Raw genomic sequence first — 22,653 nt, forward strand, 5'->3', positions numbered from 1 at the left:
ATGGAGAAGTAAGAACGAGACAGATAAATGAGTATGCATTTGATTTAGATTGCCTCCGAGTCGCTCATTTCTCTTCACTTGCAGCACATTGTGTACACATTCATTTATACAAACTCCTCGTCTTCCGGGAAGTATATCAAGATCACCAGCATCGTGAGTAATAAATTACACTTGGTCTTTTATTCTACGCTTTTTAAAGAACAGAAACATTTTTCTATGAGAAAAAAAGCTCAGTTTTGAATCGTAAGTGTTAAAATGTGATGTTTTTGTCCTTATCACAGAAATCTAGTAGTGTGAACGCTTTTAGGATTTGATGTCTATTTAAGATCGAGTTTAGAAATACACTGTAAAAACACAATCATGTGTTCATAAATGAATCCTCCAACAATGTAAGAAATGATAACTGATGCTAAAAATATCTGTAACTGTGTAAACCTAACAAGGCCTGCTTATGATAAAACTATCAACACACGCCTTGTTTTGAGCTCCGCAGATTAGAACGTTTAACAGAAAAAAAAATTCACTCAATACTTAATTCATGTTTTTTCTTTTTACAATTTTCACCAAGTTTTAAAAAACACAGTACAGACACCTAAAGTTCCTTCAAATCAGTGTTATTGGGTCATATTGCCATTTCAAACGACATATACAGTATATTTCAGTACTTTACAGATATTTGTAGGGCAGCTGTTGGTTTCCAACAGATGTTAGGATGTAATTAAGTAAATTTGCTTGTTTCATGTGATGCGTCACAATAAAAAGGAGGTTCAGTGGGATGTTATTTCATTTTATCCTGGTCTATCAGCCAGATGCATTTTCATACTCTAATAAGGGGCAAGAAGCCTTCAAATTGACACGATCCTTTTATCCTCTATCCCTAACTTTTCACTTTGGGGTTTGATTTTCCAAAAATCATAGCTTTTGGTACAATACTTTTTAGTAACTTACTCTTAAGGATTAGATCTTTCAAGACAGTCGACTGACCAATTAACCTACACTTGCTTTTTGAAAGGTTATTTTTCAGGCATTTTTTTGTCTTTATTGGACACCAAGAAACATGAGCCACACAGGTCCACAACTAGAATCACAGTAGGGACGTTGCAAATATGTGCCTGTTGATATTAACATCTGGTCTTCAATGGTACGACCCTGCTTTGATAGAAAAATACAAACTATTTATGACGGTGTAAATTTGACTTAAAAATGTTCAATGTTTCTGTCTACGCCGATATTCCACCAACCATAAAACCTTTTTTTTATCTCTGTAAGAGGCTGATAGATTTTTTTTTACCCCCTCTGTGTGGGTTGTACCATTAAACACGACATACCAACGAGCCTGCAAATTTCCGGACTTGGGCTACATTATTTCTCAAGTTATGGCATTTCTAACATTGCGCCACAGATTCACACGAAGAAAATGATGCAACTAATCAACATGAACCCACCCCTCTCTATAAATATTTTACTCAAAAGGTTAAACATCTATGAACAAAGATTTTACACGTTTTACTTAATTGCATACGTGTGCACAGAAAATAAAAAATAAAAAATTGACAAACATGAAACAGTCAGGCATGAACTTTTTTTTTAAATGGCGAACTGAGATGGAATTATTCGAAGAGCAAATACGTGATGTGCTAAATGAATAGATAAATAAAAACTGCAGTATTTTAAAGATTGTTTGATGCGCAGTAATAGGAGAAAGTACTCAGATCAGAGATAATACTGAAGTATTTTCTTACACGTACTGTGAAAGTACTTCATTCAGATTGTTGCTCAAGTGAAAGTATTAGCATCTAAAATAATCAAAGTGACAGAATTTTTGAATCCTGTATATGTATATATGTGGATGATAACCAGAGATACCACTCTATGTAGTTACTGGAACCTAAACTACACCCACAAGATTGCGTTATTGTATTATGTTTTGTATTGAATTGTAATGTGTCTCCCTAACCAGCAGAGGCAGACGGCTGCCCTGCCTGAGCCTAGTTCTGCTGGAGGTTTCGTCCTATTAAAAGGCAGGTTTTGTGTTTTCCAGCTGTCACCTAATAGCTGCTTTGCTGGGTTTCTCTCTAGAATATAATAATAGAAGGTCTGTGTGAAGTGCCTGAGGTGACTTATGCTGAGAATTGGTGCTTTATAAATAAATCTGGATGAAATTCAAAGTAACTAAATCTGTCAGCTGCATTTAGCGGAATAACAAGCACAATATTTACCTCCGAAACGGGGCTGAGTTAAAGTATAAACTGGAATAAAATGCAATTACTCAGATAAAAATACAAGTACCTCATAAGCAGTTTTGTCTTCTTGTCCTCACTGTATTAAATGTGTATTCCAAACTCACTTTAACCTGACCTGCCATGCCATGTCTTCTCAGGTACCAACATGAACATCTTCCTCCTCCTGCTGTACTGCACAGAAATCCTGGGTGTATTACTGTTCATCCCGGGGCGTACTAGTGCAGACACAGATACACAAAATGTCGGGAACGTCACTTCTTCAACTTCTCTGCCAAAATCCCAACAAGATTTCAACACCACTGCCAGCAGCGTGTCAGATGCTAACAGCTCTATGAGCTCTGAGCCATCTTCAGCAGTCATAGAGATGTCCACTAGTCGCAGCTTCCCACCTTCATCTGGTCCAAAGCCCGCCACCGCCACCACTAAGACCACCACCACCATCAGCAGCAGCCCAAATGAGATATTTCAGATAAAGGAATGTCGCTCAGCACTCATAGTGTCTGCTGGGCTGATCCTAGCCTGCGTGATTTTCCTGATAACCACATTGTTTTTGGCATGTAGGACGTGCCAGCTGAGCAGACGCCTCAAGAGGCTGGGCGCCAACGCCGACCTGATCAGCAACTCCGAATACTGGATGGGAACCGCCAAGAAGGACAAAAGCAAGTCAGACACAGAAGGCAAAGAGACCACCGTGTTGATGTCTGACTTAACACAGGAAGAGATGAACAATGGTCCCACCAAAGAAGACGGAGGGAAGATGAAAGAGGATGGACAAAAGGGAGAAGAGAAGGAGGCGGGAGACGCAGCCAACGGTGAGGAAGTTGCAGCTGCGCCGGCAACTGTAGCTGAAAATTCATCCTCCTCAAAGCCACAAGAGGAGGCCGCCAACTCCCAGCCCGCCAAGGATGCCGCAGCCTCCTCCTCTGAGGGCGCGGAGTAGCCAAAGGATGTGCTCTAGAGTGTTCTTGCGTGTGAAGCCAGAAAGTTTCCTGAGCAACTACCTTCACCTCCCTGTAGCTCTAAAATCCCTCCACTGTGAGAAAAAGGATTTCTTTCAGCAGCTTTTTCCCGCCCTTCCAATCGCACAACTCGCGTGTGCTCTTCAACTTGCCAACTTGAGCCTTTCTGATTCAAAAACAGCTGGTTAATATTTCTGTATTTTAAAATCTGAAACGTGTTAATATCAAAATCCACTTTTGTGCAAGTTGTTTACGCTTCACATGTTTGAAAAAAGAAATGAGAAATAAACCAAGAATTGTAACCTGAATTGAATACAATGCTGTCATTTCCCATTTAGTTGTGTAACATGTGTGCATGCTTTTGTGTGTGTGTGTGTGTGTGTGAGAGAGAGAGAGACACACAGAAAGAGAGGTCTGCTTGATTAGCAAGCAGAGAATGTGCCTCTTCCAGGCAGTGCCACACAACTCAGAAAGAACGCTCCCTTTCACCTCAGCCAGAGCTGACAAAGCCGCACAAAAACCCCTTTTCAAAAAACCAATATGGGGCTGTTTCCGCCGTTATGTGCAGATATTTGTTCATCTGCTCACTTGTGACGTCATGTGCACCTTTCATTTAAAAAAGAAAAAAAAAAAGAAGAAGTCTGAATAGTTGGCAAAACATCCTGCACTGAGCCGGTCCTGAATCTACACCTCCAACACTGATGGAAAAACACCTTGAGCCGGAGCAGCTCTGGGTGATGTGCGAGTATAGAGATGAGATGCAGTTAAAGCCATTCTCAGTAAGTCAGTGTAAAATATTTCTCAGGCAGCACCTTTCTTTTCTTTTTTTCTCTCTCGCTCTCTTTCTCTCGATGTATTGTACAGCAGGCTTTACAAGTGAATATGGGGGATTTGGATGATTTTTCTCTCTGCTGCTACAGTATTTGGTAACACAGCTCAAACTGACAGCATGGCGTGTTGTACAGTGACTGACAGTGGAGGTGAAGGTTTGACTTTGAGGCTTGTTGGAACGGGCAGTGACAGGATACACGAGTTTTAATCTCAGTGCAGGTGGAAGTAGAGGCGGGTGAGGAAAGGAAAAGCACAGAGAGAGAGAGAGGTGGGTGAGGAAGTAGCGAGCACATTGCAAAAAGAGTGCTGTGTTTAGTTTACATGGCCACTGAGCAAAAAAAACACACAAAATAATAATTCACACTCTCTGCTGCCGTGCTTGCATAAATCAGGAATGTGAGCTGCAGTGATGCAATCATCGAATTTGTCACATTTTATAAGTTTAAAAACCCTGATTGACTGTCCCCGAGGACCCCCGGTGTAATTGTGTGCTAGAAGTACAGCAATGCAGTGCAAAACGGAGAGTTGCCTGTATTGCTAATGACAGGTAGGAAGCTGCAGTGGAGGAGAGTCCTCTGCAATAAATCTCCAGGCTTTTTTTTTTTTTTGTGACAGCCTCTAAATGTACGCGGGGAAAACAACAGCCAATTACAGCACATCATTACTTTGTAAATGGACACTTTAGAGAGGGGTAATACAGATTTAGGTGATAACTGATTACAGTCGGGCTTATTGTGAATGCAAGCGGGACCGAAATCAGCCGGTAAATCTAAACACAACAATAGCTGTGACTTTAAATGCAGATGTAAATCCTGAAAGCTGCCGGATTTAAAAGGGACCGTGGAGTTCTCCTTTTGTAGAATCCTTTTTTTTTTTTTTTTTATGCAGAGACCCCTCCATTATGCGCTCCATTTCTCCTTACCCCCGCCAACACTGCACCCCTCCCCTCTCACTTCCACTGCACAGAGTAAATCCAGAGCCTGCAGTGCCTGATCGCGCCAACCCAAAAGATCCATAAGAGGCAATAGTAAACTCCCGGCTTTTGAAAGAAGACAAAAGGACTAAACTGCAAGGCAGGGAGAGGGCAGCCGGACAAAAAAAAAAGAAAAAGAGAAAAAAAAAACCCTGCACTGGACAAGTGAGCAGGGGGGTCAAGTAAGGAATAAAAAAAAATCATAGAAAAAAAAATCACCTTCAGCAGAGCACCAGCTGGTCCCGAGCTTGAAAGCAGAGAGAGAGGAGAGGGAAGAGGGGCCGGACAGCAAACAGGAGCAGAGAAAAGTGACTGGAATGATAAGATGAGAAGGTGAGTTATGGACAAATTTAAAGACTCTTTTCTTTTCTTTTTTTAACACACACATTCTGCCACACCCCGGCTCACAAATACTGCAGTTTCAACAGTGCAGAGCTCCTGGCTGTGTCTTTGCCTGCCTTTGGACCAGCTGATGCATGAGTTCTCTGTGGAGTCATTAATAAAACCCATCTATTGAGCTAGTTCTCCTCCTCTGAGAGCATGGGACTGACTTCACTGACAACCACTGATGACTGAACACGAAAACTGATGCCAGGGAAAATGACTGCAGGGATTTCTCATCCTTTGTGATGAATGATATTCTTCAATAGACTAGAAATATCCTCCTGCAGTTCAGGTCAAATGTTTATCAGTTATAGAAAAGGACACATTTCAACGCTGGCTAATGGTGCATATAAAGGATATTGCAACACAATCTCTGAAGACATGACTACATAATTAGGGGAGTCAGTTTGGCATGTCATACTAATGTGTGCACCTGAAGTGATGTCCAGCAAACATGAGGCTGTCTGTCAGTGTGTGTGTGTGTGTGTGTGTGTGTGTGTGTGTACAGTAAAGTGAGAGAGAAGCTAGAGCCACAGAGAAATGATGAAACCAATTTTATACAGCACAACTCTCTACGGTTACTATGCTTCTCCTACAGACAGCAAATGTTTGTGTCCTGTGTTCACTATCCAAGCCCACTGCAGGCATCACTTCCACTTTCACAGTGTGCCTAGCCGGTGCTTAAGAGGACGCTGTCTACAACAAACACTAATGTTCTCGTCTCCCTGTCTTTTCTTTCAGCAGGCATGTGCTGCTGAAGCTTTTTCTTAATGAGGCCCTTCTGGAAATTGCGCTGCTGTTGTGGCTGGGGTCGCGTGTCCTGGCCGTGTGCCCCTCCATGTGCTCCTGCAGCCGCAGCCACAGGGAGGTGGACTGCTCGTGGAGGGGTCTGAGACACCTGCCCGACGGCCTGCAGCACAACCTGCGCTCCCTTAATCTGTCCCACAACCGCTTTCAGAACCTGGACGGTCAGCTCACGGCGTACACTCATCTCCGCATCCTTGATTTGTCCCACAACCGGCTCAACCAGCTGCCCGCGGATTTGCCTCGTTCCCTCTGGCAGATCTACGCCGCCTCCAACCGCATCCTGGTGCTGGATAAGAATGACACGGTCTACCAGTGGAACCTGCGAAAGCTTGACCTTTCCCATAACAAGCTGGAGAGGGCCACCTTTATCAACAACACACTGATCAAGCTGTGCACACTCAACCTGAGCCACAATCACTTCTGGACTTTGCCCACCAACCTGCCAATAAACCTGGAGACTATTGACCTGTCCCACAACTTGCTTGTGAACGTGCTGCCGGGCTCTCTGGACCGGCTCCCCAGACTGACTCACTTCTACCTGCATGCTAATCGCTTTTCCTCGCTGCCCTTTGGCGTGTTGGACAAGACGACGTCGCTGAGAGTCATCACTCTGGGCGACAACCCCTGGGCCTGCCACCTTTACGCCGACACTGCCTACCTAGTCTCCTGGACCCAGCATACGTCTGCACGTGTCCTGGGCTGCCCCTGCCACACCCAGCCCGTCTGTGGAGGGGTGCGCCCTGGCAGGACTGGAGGGTGGCACTTTGCCTCCTACAACTTGCCCCCTCTGGCTGCTAGTGCCCAGGATCTGAGCTCTCCGCCCCCTGAGGACAGTGTCACCGGGTGGTGGTACTTTAGCGTTTCTGCTCTGCTGAGCACCCCACACACCCCTAAAGAGACTCTGAACACACCCACCCTGACATCCAGGAGCACAGGCACCAACCTAACCATTAATCACCTTTCTGCCACTGCGGCTGACATAGATCGCATGTGGCACACCGATTCTTATCTCGTCTCTGACACAAAGGGAACCTCACCCACGGACTCATTCCACGCCACTGACACATCCGCTTTTTCTGACACAAGTCTCATTACTGAAAAATCCATCAGGGATGACATGCGGCTGGCCACAGACCGATTCTTTACAACAGAGAGTCCCTCCATCCAAACAAAGAAAACAACCACTCTTCGCACCAGGAGCGTGAGGAGGCAGAATCAGTCCCCTCCTCGCGCCATCGGCGGCAGCAGCAGCCCGACTCTTGCTACCTGTTCATTACTTCGCAATCTGGTGCTGATGTCTTTCATCCTGCCTCAGCTCCTCTGAAAGACAAATGAAAAACATTAACACCTTTAGGGTTACAGCACAATTAAAACACACAAGACTCTACTGATTCTTGGTGGACTGTTACGTTTGTGTATTACCAGCTTCCTTCAGCACAAAAAGGGCCAATTACGATACAAACGACGGGCTTTGTGATAAGTTTAATCGTTCGTGCTTCACCGCGTAGAGTATGATGCTACTTTTCTAATTAGATGTCAAAAGAAACAACAATTTAACTTTTCTAATCACACTTTTTACAAGGCTCTCCTCGAATGCAGCTGATTAGAAAAAAAAAAAAAAAACATTGTAATGATAATAGCTAAGCACATGATGGCACTATACATTCAGGTAGCAGTTTGTTATGTAACTGGACGCCTGGTGTTCATCTGCAGCCACAGTCTATTTCAAGGCTAACCAAGGTGCTCTTCATTGCACGTCATGACCCACATGCACCTTTTTGTTTTTTATTTTTACAATTTTTTTTCTATATTTTCTAAATTTGACTGATGACTTGTTGTCTTGGCTCTTCTGTTTTTGTATTGTTTTTATTTTAATCATTTTATATTGTTGTTTGGTGCTTTGACCTACAAAAAAAAAAAAAAATGGCACAAAATTTCCGTTTACTTTAAAAAAAAAAAATCCTCTTTCAATAGATGTCAATGATGCTTGCCTGCTTGTTTGTCTTTTCCAGGGACTTAATCCATACATGAAATTGGTCATGACATGTTCACGGACAGGAAACAACAGAGACTCTGTGGAGCAGAGGGCAAACAAATGGACAGTGTTGCGTCACTGCATTTAACAAACTCCGAGTGCCGAGCGCCGCTTCTGTATTTTGATCACATCTCAGACTTAAGTGTCCTTCATGATTCAGTGACGCTCGTGAAAATTATCTGCATGGTGATTGAACGTTCCAGGAATGCTAACTTACTGCTATGTTGCCGCAGAGCATTAAAGCACAGACATTTTAAGCTTATTTATACGAAATGTTAAGATATTCAAATCTTGATTGCGTTAAACAGCAGAGATGCACCAACCTACGGATTTTTACATTTCGGTGATACATTTGCATACGGAACCTAAAGGTGCCAAAATAGTAAGAAATGCATCACAGCAGGCTGCGTTTGATAAAGTGAAGAAGAAGAAGAAGAAGAACTATTGCCAGGGAATTTCATTTCTTGTTGGGTGCTTCTCCAAGGTGATTTCTGCACTGTTAAATAAAATGTGATCTATTTGCACCTTCTGATGATTGTTTGAATTTTACCGCAACTGCTTTTCTTCACACAATTTTTTTTTTGTGCTTTTTTTCTACCCTGCAAAGACTGTTGATTTTAATTTAAAAGTGTGGAATGATAAAGTCTCAGGGGAGAGGAGGGGAAAAAAAGCAAACTGCAAATCAATTCAATCCAAGCTTGTGTCTACTAGAATCTGTTCTGTAATAGTTGCATGAAGGAACTGAACAACTACGCTGTATCTCCCAGGAGTCAAAACAACGAGTTGCTTGGATTTTATTCACACGTGTTGGAGTTGTTTTTTTTCTTTCAGTGAATATTCACTGAGCACAGCAACACACAGCCAAACCTTGCCGCGCAGTTAATCACACCTGGACACTGCCCAGAACAAACATAATCTTATCTGTTGGTCATTGAGCAATCACTTTTCTCGTTTCCCCATTTGATAAAAAAAAGAAAAACCAGTGCAACATAGAATCATAAGCGCTGACATACATCGTGGAACAGACACTAGCAGGGAGGTGCATGTTCTTCATTTGACCTGTCTTGAAGAGAAGTGAGAAAATCTCACATGCAGGAACATCTGTGACAGAGAAACTGAGCTCCCGCGTGGCAGTGAGTGGCACAGAAGGTGTGAGTCTGGTGAACAGGTGACCCTGTGGTTCAGCCTCGGAGAACAATATGGTGTTACTGTCACCACCCACACAGTGAATGATAAACATCTGATGCAATGCCAGGCCATGGATCAGACCTGAACAGCGCTCCAAAAAGGCTGCACCACCCCGGCTGACATATAGTGCATTTTCGACAGTGCAGGGCTGCTGAGAAATGCATTCTCCTGCATAAAAATGTTTACATTTTAAACACTATACAAGTGCTAATTTGCAGGCAGAGAGAGCGTACGTGTTCGATAACAAGTCGACAGCAGAATGCAGTGATTTAGCAATAAGTAACATATGATATTGCTTGTTATCTAAAATAATTCTTCACAAAACCCTTTAATCGCAGTGTATTGTGGGGGAAATAAAACACTCACAGTGAATAAATTCTATGTATTTATGGCTTAAAAGCTGAAACAGAAAGTTGTGGTGGGTGTGCTCATTATCTGGAAACATGACTTAGGGTTGACAGAAAGTTGACTTTCATTTCTCACCTCGGTTCTGTTTTCTTCAACTTGCACCTTCACTTACTCCATTATAACTCAGAGGAAATATTATTAACCACCAAACCAGATCATTTCACAATGCAGGCCGGGTTTATGAGACCTAAAAAGACAGACTGAGAGTTTAGGTTTGCACCATTTCTATAAATATACACACCTAATAACATCGCATAGGCTTCCCTTGTGTCACCAAATTGACATGAAACCTCTCGGGGTGTGTTTTGGCACTGGGATGTTGTCAGCGGATACTTTGGGAAGTAATTCTGAAGGTTAGGACCCTCTGTCATCAGGCTGTGGAAGCTTAGACACAGAGTTCTGGGGAGTTTGACGGCCGGATTTCAGCTCTTTGTCGTGTTCCTCAAAGTGTTCTTAAGCTGTTGTTGCACTGTGGGTCAGGGTGATATTGCCATGGGGAGGGGGTGGTCAGCAACAAGGTTTCCTAGGAGAACAATGCATTGTAACTAGATCATCAATGTAGTGGTTTTAATATTGTGGCCTATGTTTCTATGTATTTATCTCTCTGCCTCCCTTTTGCTGCAGAACTTTAAAACATCTCTTCCAAGTACTTTAGGTGCCAGTGAGCCGGCCTGATAGCCAATTATTTTCTCTGTAGACAACACAAAGTAATGTCAGATTTCTCCTCTGGCTTCTCCTAATAACTGACAAGGTGTAGAAGGCTAGCATCATTTACGGCTGCCATGCCTCCTCTCTTTATCTCACCACCCGAGCTTGTTTTGAGTGAGATTCCTTCTTTCTTTCAGCCACACTCAATAACACTCACCCTCGCTGTGCTTCTTTGTACTGCCCTCTTGTGTTCTCGTAAATTTAATTTCCCATCACCTTCATATATTATATCACCGTGTTCAGACAGTGGTGTACAGAAAGGTTTTAAGAACACATAGTGTACTGCAATATTAAAGCCAACAATCATTGTGAGTGTCTGTAAAAAGAGAAAGGAGAAAAGAATTCCTGCAGTCCTGAGTAAGAGAGGTCAGGGTGCAGCTGCAGGTGGTGGACCGGATTGTTTGTGAGATTCTAGACACAGTGCTTTTAAACAGAGCAGAGGAGACTGGTAACTTCCTCAAATACACATGCATCAAAGACACATGAACACAAATGACATCAGTTCCTATGATTACGTGTGCTCTAAGTGCCCTCTTGTGGTTAAGATACGGAAATTAATGTTTACCCCAAAACATTGCAGTCACAGAGACAACCCTCACCAGGACACTGTTCGTCCCTGACAGAGACCACACTGTTCTCAAGGCCCTGTTGACAAAAATCTTCTACTTTTAGAAAAGCCAAATTCTGGAGTTTACTGCCGTGACTGGACTTGATCATTAGGAACTGAGGTGCACATGTGATGTTAAATGAGTTCAAACACTGTAGATAATTTTCCGGTCTTTTCGTTTTGACATGTGATTTATACAGAAACACCAAAATCAAGAAAGGAAATGACTAAGAGCATTGAACGGAGGATAATAGTCCATTCAAGGATAATGAGATGGGAAATTTATCACAGTTGCTGTAGATAATCAGCAGCCTCCAGGCCTAAGGTACACCTCACGTAACGCCCCTTATTTTGGACGGCGGTGACAGAGCAAAGCGAACACACATGGCGACACAAAGAGCGACCTACCTTGAAAAGACCACTGCAGCCTGCTTATGGCAGAAACAATGGCTGCCAATTTCGATCTCCTTAGAGGCTGGGTCACAATATCAATTGTAGCCCAGAATTAGGCTGGTACCCAACCAAAGGACGCTCAAATGCTGCAGATAAAGTTTATCTGATAAACCTAATCTGTATTGACAGCTTGGGTCTATATGCCAAGGCCCAGCGTCTCTTTGAGCCAAGAGCAACGTTTTCCAGGCCGGGCACTGATCAGCCGAAAAGCGAAATGTGTAGGAATCTGGAAGAAATAACAAGGCATACTCCAGCAGCCGGAAGACTGATGAGACAGGCAAAATTCAACCCTGCAGCGTAGTGGGGGGAAGCTGAGGCTGTGGTATCTCTCGCTCTCATCTCAATGGCACAGACAAGGCAAGGTCAGTGTTAAGGTCAGTGGTTGCAGAATAGGAAGTGGTTGGCAACTGAGAGAATATATGGTGGCAGCCAGTTAGGGGAGGAAAAGAATGTAAAAAGGAAGCAAGAGAGAAAAGACTGCAAAAACACAGAATGAGCCAGAAGACAGAAAAGCACCACTTTAGCTGGTTGTCTAGAGAGGCTAGCTTACCACCACTAGCCTATGGAGGATTTCTGTTTTAAATGTGTCCGGCACGGCACATGCCCTCATATAGACAAACTTAGAAAAAGTGAATAAACTGGGATATAAGGGCCCCTCAGGCTAGTAATCCATATTATGTGTCAGTTAGCAACAACAAATGCAGATGAACGCTTGTGTGATGATCTCAAAATTTCAGAACTTTTGATGAATCTAAAGAGAAAACAACCCAAAACACAGCTCACCTCACCAGGCCGGTTTCACATTCAGCTGCCACAAGAGAAGGCAAATGCCATTTCTTCTGCCTTGACAAAGCTCTCCAAAAGGCCAGCACACACATCTTTCTCCCCCCACTGCTGACTGTACAGGTGATAGGATGGCTCCTTGTGGTGCTTTAATGCCATTCGTCATCATCTGTAACACACAGCTCTCTCTGGAGTCATACAAACAGCAGCCAGAACATTCCAAGGAGCAGCAGGGGCACGAGCTTATCTCCCAGCCCAGTGGAGCAGGTAAATGATGTCGTCATCATCCACTTGTGTTGGAGCCTGATTGGTACAAAAGAGACCCACATGCAAGTGTTGGGCTGCCGAGGCCACAAAAAAATGCAGATTATCTTGCCTGGACCACACTGTTAAAACTTACAAAACCTCCTTACGTCTTCTGGTCATGCAGAGCTTGAAACTATGCAAGTGTTTTGTATTATTCTGAGTAACAATCTGTGGTTCTTTGGGGTACTTCAGGCTATTCTGTGTTACCTTAAGGAGCTTTTGAGCACTTGGTACAAGTGAATATTGTATTTTTTCTGAATTTGCAAGCACAATTGGCAAGCATTGAGGAGCCTTATGCATAGATATTGGGCTGAATATTTCAGAGTCAATATTACAGTTTCTTTTTTCATTTCTAATGTGTAATAATGTGGATGTCTGAATATCACAGTGGGCCATCTACCTGGAATGCTAGTGCGTAGCCTCTGGCACAGCTTAATTAACTCATCTGTGCGCTTACAGAAGGCATAATGGGGGGAGAGAAATCACTCATCATCAGAACATCCTTCCTACTGATCTAACTTCAAACAGTTGCTCTATGTGGTAACAAAGATACACAATCCCAGTAATCCGCACAAATCATGATCACTTGACAAGGTTTACACACAGCTACCCTCGAGGAGACATAGAAATCAATGACGGGAATAGGAATTTTATTTATTAAATTAATCAATCGTTAATCCTGGTCGGCCGGAATAGACTTTTATAAGATGCTAAATTATTCCAGGCAAGATGAAAGAGCAGGTAGGCTGCAGTTTGGTGGGTAACTAATTCCTGAAATAGGACTGTCAATTATGCATGTTTCAGTCTGGCCCTCTCCCTGCAGTCTGACAGGTTCTTTAGCTCAGCAAAGGGGGAAGCAGAAAGGAGAGGACACTAGAGGGAGACAATTTGTTCACATCTGCAGCCTTCTGCACAGCTTTCCTTGGGGCTCTGAATTTTCACTGTAATAGGCCCTCCTGAGGAAAGCAAAGATCGCTCAATCCACAGTGATCAATATGAAATCATTCACAAAATCCAAAGGATAAAATTAACAACATCTCAAGAGTGTCTGAATCATACCCATAACAAATTCATGTAAGCGATAGACGGTATTTACTCTGAGCTCTCTTTCAGGAGTGGATTGTTTCGCATAGGAGTGCAAGCTGAAAACAAGCAGTGGAGCCGAGTTTCTGTTATACACATGCAAATTCTGTTTAAAAATATAACATCCCCTTTAAGTTTCAGCATGAACATCAGCATGAGACATCGTCTATCATCACAATGTGCATTTTGTTTACAGGTTATATATGGGATAGCTGCGCGGTGGAAGGGGTTACACACGATCCAAGAACAATTTCTCCAAGGTCAAGTGAAGCTTCAGAGGGTGTAAAGTGATTACTGCAACCGGAAACAGGATGCCTCTTCTCAAAACAGCATCTCAGTGCGTCTGTTGCTTCTCTCACTTTCTTTTTCCCCTCCGCTCTTTCACACGCTATCAAGTTTACTTCTTTCTCAATCCCCCAAATCCTTCAGTTTTTATGCAACGGCTCAGTTAGTTACAAGCTTTTTTGCATGCTGAATTTCCTCCCTATTGAGAAGCGGTTCATGTTTCAGAGCTGAATACAGGAGATAGCTGCAGTAATATAATTTTTTCCATTTTCCTTCCATCTTCAGAACATAATGACGAGTCCAAAGCGTGCAGGATGCAACAAAGTATGTCTTTGTCCCTCCTCATTAATCAAAACGTCTCCAAGTAGTGTCCAAGTAACGCTGATGTAACCGTGTCTCGGCATCACTTTCAAGGAAATGTGTTCGTACATACTTAGTTGTAAAATGAAACCCCACTCTTTCCCTCTCACTCAGTGCTAAACGCTCAACTGCTCCAAAACGCGTTGCTGTCAGAGTGAAGTTGTTGAAGGAGGTATAAACACTTTAGGCACTTTCATCAGGCGGTGGCGGCTGCTCAGATTAAAGGAGAACACCGCTCTGTTTAGAAATCCATACATGTTTCTCCTTCAGTCTGTGTCAAAAAAGATCTGGGGACCCAAACCCTAAATTAGGGTTATTCATAAGATATGAGAGATTTTGTCTGGAATGTGATAGACTAGTATACTTCTAGGACCAGATATTAAAAGAGAGTAGTCGCACATCTGCTTTGGCATCAAGTTGTTTTGGTTTCAAATCTGGGTTACAACCCTTGATGAGATATTGTAAAACGTCACACCGACTGTACCTTTCCTTTCACATTTAACTCGGCTCTCTTCATGGTATAACAACAGTGAATAGAAAGGCAATAATACCAATGTTCAAAAAACAGAATAATTCACAGTCACACCGTGAAACCTGGGCCTCCAGTGTTTTTATTTGAGCATAAAACAGAAGTTGCTCTTCATGTGTTAAATCCACTGTGATTTTTGCACACCTTGTGATGGGCTTTAAAGCCTGTTGTTCCTCAGAGCTCATATTCCACATCAATTTATAACCTCCCTCACTTCTTTTCTCTTCTCTGTGCAGCTGCATGAGTGGATGTGATTTTCTTCTTCTTTTCTATTTTTAAAGATTTTTTTTTGGCAGGGGGCATTATATGTCTTTACTTAGTGGTAACAGACAGGAAACGTGAGGGACAGAATGACACGCGGCAAATGGTTCGGTCAGCCGGGAATCGAACGTGGAACTCGCTGCTCAGGGGATTTCTGCCCAGATGTGTTTTCTTGCATTCAAGACATATGCTATAGGATGCACATTTGACAACAGTAAAGGAACCATAAATGTATCGCCAAATGGCACACGACGGAACAACAGTGCAAAGGAGGTATAATAAGTAATAGTCTTTCACATGAGGTGTCATATTTCCATTTTCTTTGGCACTCCTGTGCTACAAGGAATTGCCACCATTTGCTTCTGTCCCTTTGTTTCAGAGATACAGACAGCTGCAATGTGGAGAGTCCCCTAACTAATGACAGACTTTTAGCTGTTCAACTGACAAAAGTGTTGTTATTCGGGTTTTATCTAAGTCATTGTTTCAAAAACATGCTGCCTGGCCAGATAAGAAATTCCCTCTGGTAGAACCCCGAACAGTCAGCACAAGAAGACCTATTAAAAAAAAAAAACCTTCACCGACTGTGAATAATGAAATAGGATCACGAGTCACGTTTCATACAGAGCTCTCATGCTAAGATTAATGCAAACTGCATTCATATAATATTTGTTGTCTGACTTCTGTGAGCAGCTATCTGGCATGGATACAAACAAATGTATAATACATAATTTAAACTGAATTTCCACATGTATTTTTTATTTTGTTCTATTGATAGCATACTGTGCAATTAATGTTGATCACAATATATTTCTCCCACTGCAAATGTCACACACTTTCATTTGCTCTTTATTATTGTTATTTTTTTCACCCTGTTTTTCCTTCTTCAAGGTCATTCAGAGGCATGAGACAGCTTATCTCTGCGTACACTGTACAGAGGGCACGGCCGGCAGCTCATTACAGGTCATCTACAAGAAAAGATCCATAATTACACCACCATATGTGTGGATACCATACTTTATTGATCCCCACGGGAAAATTCTTTGTTGGCTATCATAATGAATACGACGGTTAAAGGTGAGACCCTGGGGTCAGCTACACAGATTCACTATCTTGGCCAGGGACACATGAAACATGAAGGAACACAGATTGTATGGCTCCGAGGACTTTCTTTAATAATCAGCCCGCCTCGTGGCATAATATTGGACACCTTTAAGTACAGTATAAAACCTGATCCTCTGTGTAATGTGAGCTGTGTTGGATTTTTTAAGTGTTTTAATTTAGCATGTACGTCAGAATCAGCGTTATTGGCCAAGTAAGAGTACACATTACAAGGAATAGGACAGTTTTTTTTCTTTGCTCCCAAAGCATATACACAAAAACATGCCCATATTTAAACAAGGGCAACAAGAGAAAGGACAATGAGTGTTAAACTAGTACGTACATCTATGGGTATGTGTCAAGAGAGGGTAGTGCAAATCGTGCAGATTCTGATAACAACGATAAACGCAGGACTTTTGGCACATTATATATAGATGAGGTAGCACTGGCAATAAATATTAGCATGTTGCTAGTGCATCATGATTGCATGGATCATGATTGAAGCTCTAATGCTAATTAGGTGTGCACCTGCCAAAAACTAAAAATAACAAATATTAAATGCATTAACCCCAAAACTCACCTTACTGGTAAAATGTGCAACATATCACCTTGCAATGACATTGCCAGCTACCACTGTAAAACTCTGCAGTGCTTCTGGGGATAAAACATGCAATAATTGCTTGTATTCAGTTGTTAGTATTCAATTATGGTTCAATTATAAACAAGATGCCAGTTTACTGGTGCTGCACAATACCTGTTTTACACTTTGCTTCACACTGTATGCAGCTTTCAGCTGAATTAAACCCCCGATTATTTCTCAATAAACCCCTGCGAGCCATAACAATGAGGATGATTTAAATATTAACATGAAAATAGGAACTGCCCCACTTCTTTCTAGGGGACTATTTTGCACGGCGGAGGAATATTAAGGAACTGTAATTAATAAGAATAAGAATAAAAAAAAAAAAAATAAAATGCTGCTTTCAAAAAAGCTCGGTTGCAATTTGTAAACAGTATTAATTTGAAATAACATTTTCTCATGCTATGTGTCCAGTGGTTTAGAAGAGCAATAAGCCACTTTCACCTCTAGTGGCTTATTGCTTAATTAAATGACAAATCGGAGGATTGGTTTGCAGATTGCCTGAATTGACGTCAATTGGATTGGTTAGGTGACAGAGTCAGGCTCCGCCCCCTGTGGGCCAAGGTAGAGCATGCTGAGAGAGGGAGGAGGGAGCAGGGGGCTGAGCTGATCCCACGTGTGACGCTTTCATTCCCGGCTCAGTAATATTCTCATAGCGGGGCTTTGCATATCTCCTGCCGTATCTGTGTGTGTCTGTCACTGTTACTGTAGTCCCAGCCTATAGTTTGGAATAGATATGGAAGGAGACGGGAGTCAAGCCACATCCGGAAGCCTAAATGATTCACAACATGACCCGGGGTAAGAATCTTTTTCTAAATTTAATCCTACGGCACGATTTTTTTTTCATGTTACAACATCTTGGAGAGGACTTCGACTGCCGTGCTGGATTCGTCCCCCACAGTACGCACTTAAAACCCCCGGTCCGTTTCCAGATGCAGTTTTTTTTTTTTTTTTTTTTTTTTTTGGAAGACCTCAGCTTTGTAGCGAGAGTGGCCTGCCCCCCCTCCTCCTCCTTTTTTTATGTAGATAGAGAATAATTACCGAGCGCGAATGTGTTTTCATAGTCTTCCTTTATCCTTTAAGGTCGCTTTTAGAAGTAGTTAGTCGTCAAAATGGCCGAACTGACATCTGGACTCACTTCTGTTGTGTTTTCCCCTTACAGTAAAATGTTTATCGGTGGCCTCAGCTGGCAAACCTCACCAGGTGAGACTGTTATTCTCTTTTACACCGTATCCAGTATTTCTTGTTGTTTTTGTCGCTGTGACTGAGTGCTCGTAGCCGTAGCTGCTGGCGGTGTATGTGCGAATGTGCACTGTGCAGTAGTGTTACTGTATGGGATATCTCACTAGTGTGTGCGCTCGATGTTATTTTTGATCTCCGTCCATCTGAAGTCCTCTATTCGACCCCTATGCGCATCGCGGGGTGTTTTTTTTTTTTTTTTTTTCCTTCTTCTTCTTTTTTTTTTTTTAAATATATTTTTTAAATATTTATTTATTTATTATTGAAATGCACTGACAAACAGCATGCCCATATGTTTCTGTCAAATGACCCGACATATTTTTCCCTCTCTATTCACAGACAGCCTTAGAGACTATTTTAGTAAATTCGGAGAAATAAGAGAATGTATGGTGATGAGAGACCCCACGACAAAACGCTCAAGGTAAATAACAGGGCTTTTCTACTTTTTCCCCCTTCCCAGTGCACATGACGATATCGCTTTACTTTGACCGTGTTTAGTGTTAATCCAGCGTGCATGTGTGTGCCCGCGCGCGCGTGTCCTCTCTCCCTCCCTCCCTCCCGTGCGTGCGTGTGTGTGTTTGTGTGTCCGCGCGCCCCATGTGTTCGTGTGTGTCCCCGTGTGCGCGCGCCTGCGTGTGGTTTCACAGCGAGCCAGATAAGCTTAAATGCTCACTGCTGTAAAGCTGCGGCCGAATGCAATTTGACATTGACTTTGTGACTGCACCACAATGTTGGTGTAGTGTCGTCTCACATTGTAACATAGCAAATAATGATCAGCGCCGGCCCCAGTTTCGCTTTCAGATCTGCCACAGGACGTCCATAATCTGGATTCTAAATGTATTTACAGAGAAATATTGCAACTGTAATAAGGTCATAGCAATATTGTGCCTGCTGTCGTGCAGATTACTGTTGCAAGTGGCGTTATTTTTCACAATTTGTATGTGCAAGCAAGAGAATTTGTCTGTGTGTGTGTATTTTTTTTTTTAAATATACTTTTGCATGTGTGCATTTTTTTTAACACTGTTTCTTCCTCTCTCTGTGTCTTTTGTTTTGCAGAGGATTTGGGTTTGTTACGTTTACAGATGCTGCCAGTGTAGATAAAGTCTTAGCTCAACAGCACCATGAATTAGACTCAAAGACGGTGAGTTAATTTTATCTGCACTTATATAAGAGTTTATTCCAATGTTTTGTGTTTGCACTGTTCTGCCAACTGTGACTTTTCGCTGCCTAAGGCCTTGTAGGGAAACACCTCTTAGGTTAACAGGCTGTGTTGATCAAGGTCATGTGTAAGGGCTAAATGCATGATGGTTCCTTCAGCCCGGGCCCGGCAATAAAACACAACTCCAGGGTGAATATTATATGTGTTCACTTTTACTTCTCCGGCTGAGTGGGGCTGACACACCCCCTTATTTGCTGCAGCCACATGTGCAGCGTGCACATATCTCATGTGGACACAGAAGGGCGTGCTGTCTCAGGACTGCTGCCTTGCTACTGTTTGACCCCACAGATATTGTGTTGTGTCGCGCCTGATGTGCTGATACTGTAAGTGTGAAAAATAGCTTTGAAACCGCACTTACCAAAAAATATGGCCTCAATGTCAAAAACAGAGTACATGTGAGTACGCTAAATTAAAGGCACATCACTAGGTTTAATACCTGCCAAGTTGCTGCTCAAGCTAACTTGTTCCTATATTGTGTGATAATTCTAATATATAAATATATCCGTGGTCCACAAGGAGCATGTGTCAAACACTGATCATTACGAATGCATGTTCAGTTTAAAAGAGTTGTCTGATTCACTTAAAATAAGGCAATTGATCCACTGACACACACTCACACACTCATTTATGAAAAACTTTGAACTATTGTGAAGTCTGCTTGAAATTTGTCAGGAGATGAATAATTAAACATGCTAGTCATATTTTGAGCGATATTTGTAGTGATGGATTAGATAGGGTTCAGATGAAATTATATTTGTCTGGGATTTCTCCTTGGTAATATCCAGATATGCTGGCATAGTTTCTGTAATGGAATAGTGCACGTTGAGGAAGCATACTGTGTGTGTGTGTGTGTGTGTGTGTGTGTGTGTGTTACCTCAGCTAAAGCCAACTCTATATGGAGGAATATTTTTGAAGGATTTTGAAAGAAAAGCTAGATTTTACTTCACATGGCAGTGTATAAAAAAAAAAACATATTTTAAAATCTCCAGATTTGTGCAAGTAATGGCAAGTAATGCAGGATTTTGTTGTTCATTGTAATATTCCTGAGCTTAAGTATGATTGGCACAGAGTTGAGAAACTTGCTGTTTGTTGGGCAGCGTATCTTACTTTATATTCCTTCCAGTTCTTTCAGCTGCTAGGTTTGTAGTAATGAAGCTGTGTTTTATTTTTTATTTTTTATTTTTTGGGAGCTATGAGCTTGCTGGCCAGTTTTCAGAATAGCCTAAAGATGGAAGCTTTACTTCTCCAAAATGGGTTTAATATTTATTCTAGTATAAAAATGACTAATTTACCTTCATAAAAAAAGGGACACACATACCATTAAAAAATGATTGAAAGTCAGAATACATAATGGGACAAAAACATGGTTAGCATTTGGTTTGCCCAGCAGATACTTCCTGTTGTGTTTTGTAAGTTTCACATGGGTCAGTCTCATCCATAGTTCACATGCATTTTATATGTTGTCTTCAGCTCTGTGAGTGTGTTGTGGGAGCAAGGGCGCTTGGCTTGTGTTGTGATTTAGTAAATACAGAGCAAAGGTTTTTTAGCAGTCAAATGACCAAAAAGTAAAGCCAACGGCATTGCAAAACTTGCAAACATTTTTAGAGGGGAATCCATAGAAGCACTTTAAGGGGCTGCTTGAAGGGGTAACGATACAAACATACTTTGATGCAGAATCTAGAGCAGTTTGATAACTTCAAGTTTGACATTTTGAATGAACAGCTTTGTGACAGCTTGACAGCATATATATTTACAGCAAAGGTCGGTGGGGAGGGGATACGTGTGAGGGAGGGCTGCACATAAAAATATACTCACACCTGAGAGTTGGCCCTGTGCAGCTCCACTCTTTCACTGATGCTTGATAAATAGAGCAGTTGTTGCTTGATTGTCTCGCCCAAAGGCACTTTGAGAGCATAGTCGGCAGGAAACATTTAAATTCCTTGTGTATTTTTAATTATTCTGTTAAGATATTCATTGGATAACACCGGTGACCTGCTCATTGCTGCAGTCTCACACCACTGCTACAATTATGTTCCAGCTGACTTATTGATTTCAAATAGCTTTTTTTTTTCTCCTCTCATTGTAGCTACCAGACTTGTGCTTGTCTTTTACATGTAAGGCCATTATGAAAGTACTGTAGGTCTTTTTCTTATGTATAATTATGGAGTTAAAGCGCAGGTTTTTCTTGGTATTCTGAAGCACATTAAGTGGTGGCAATGTCAGTTATGTAAAATTACCTTTGTGTGATTGTGGGCGACCTCTGATTTATATCTGTGCAAAAAAAAAGATTACAGGGACAGTAAGTTTCAGCTTTTTTTTTTTTTTTTTTTACAGCTGCAGATTTGCACACAAACAGTGGTATTATATCACACTTATTGTAGGCAGCAGGTCGTAGACTTATGTCATACGTTTCAGATTTGACAGTGCGTTACCCTGAAAACTGAGCAGTGACATTTTAAGGTCTGACATCGAATCATCATTGCCTCTGAATTATAGCCAGCCGCGGCAAAGTTCTGTAAACTTGTTGCACATCTGTCCAAACTTCACTGGCAGGTCACTCGAGGCTTGTTGTGAAACGTTTAGTTTTTTATTTTCATTACCCCCCACACGTCAGGTATTTTTTCCCCCTCCCTAAAAAAAAAAGAAAGAAAAGAAATCAATATGTTTTGTTTGGACGAGGGTTTTTTAGTCAGAAATTTTCATGGGTACTTTTTTTTCTGTTTTTATTAGATAGTATACAATAGAGAGCTGGCAGGAAATGAGGAGAGAGACCTGGCCAGACTCGATCAGGCAGTGTTGTGATTACATGGTCAGTGTCTTAAACCCTTAAGCCACCAGGCTTCCCGGAATAAATAGTTTTTAATGACCATAAGATAATCATTTTGGACGCTGACTTTTACACAGTCTGTATTTAAAAAGATACTCAGCCAAGTTAGCTTCGCGTCCCTGTCTGCTGTCAACAAAACAGCTTTCCATGTTAAATATATTGATGGCACTAATAATCCCATAATAATACTAATAATAGGGATAATCAATAGCTTTGGCACTATAAACAACAAAGCGTAGCAGCATTTTTTTCCCCCCTTTTGCTAGGGTTTGACAGTGCAATTGACACACCAACGATCCCGTTGACTCAAATACATGCAGGAATTGATACATCCTCGCTGCTAATACGCCGCCGTTTGTCCGTCAGCATGCAGTAGAAGATTACAAACCTAAGGCAGCTGTCTGTGTTGTCTTCTTCACCATTAGTC

At 42.0% G+C, this 22,653-nt stretch overlaps 3 protein-coding genes across 10 annotated transcripts in view; all 3 read left to right on the forward strand.

The window, feature by feature from the left end:
* Window positions 1-3,515, forward strand: LOC103359322 (uncharacterized protein DDB_G0271670). The gene is made up of 2 exons (XM_008284602.1): window positions 1-153; window positions 2,381-3,515. Exon 2 carries the CDS (start codon window positions 2,389-2,391, stop codon window positions 3,181-3,183), a length of 795 nt encoding a protein of 264 aa, XP_008282824.1. The 5' UTR covers window positions 1-153; window positions 2,381-2,388; the 3' UTR covers window positions 3,184-3,515.
* Window positions 3,516-5,331: 1,816 nt separating this feature from the next.
* Window positions 5,332-7,521, forward strand: LOC103359324 (oligodendrocyte-myelin glycoprotein-like). The gene is made up of 2 exons (XM_008284612.1): window positions 5,332-5,339; window positions 6,132-7,521. Exons 1-2 carry the CDS (start codon window positions 5,332-5,334, stop codon window positions 7,519-7,521), a joined length of 1,398 nt encoding a protein of 465 aa, XP_008282834.1.
* A 10,024-nt stretch (window positions 7,522-17,545) lies between these two features.
* The window catches only part of LOC103359323 (RNA-binding protein Musashi homolog 2), a 249,750-nt gene continuing 244,642 nt past the window's right edge, over window positions 17,546-22,653 (forward strand). For 7 of the 8 annotated variants that reach the window (XM_008284605.1, XM_008284604.1, XM_008284606.1 and 4 more), the window contains exons 1-4: window positions 17,546-17,739; window positions 18,104-18,144; window positions 18,520-18,601; window positions 19,237-19,321. In XM_008284605.1, coding sequence (XP_008282827.1) covers window positions 17,678-17,739; window positions 18,104-18,144; window positions 18,520-18,601; window positions 19,237-19,321 — 270 coding nt within the window. In that variant the 5' untranslated portion in view covers window positions 17,546-17,677. Of the gene's footprint in view, window positions 17,740-17,958; window positions 18,145-18,519; window positions 18,602-19,236; window positions 19,322-22,653 lie in introns of those variants that run through there. The other variant, XM_008284607.1, reaches the window with a different exon arrangement.

The sequence above is a fragment of the Stegastes partitus genome, unplaced genomic scaffold, assembly GCF_000690725.1.
Source record: "Stegastes partitus isolate 25-593 unplaced genomic scaffold, Stegastes_partitus-1.0.2 Scaffold366, whole genome shotgun sequence".
Lineage (NCBI taxonomy): Eukaryota > Metazoa > Chordata > Actinopteri > Pomacentridae > Stegastes > Stegastes partitus.

Coding starts and splice junctions, on each gene's coding strand:
- LOC103359322 (XM_008284602.1), top strand. CDS start 2,389: ATGAACATCTTCCTCCTCCTGCTGTACTGCACAGAAATCCTGGGTGTA.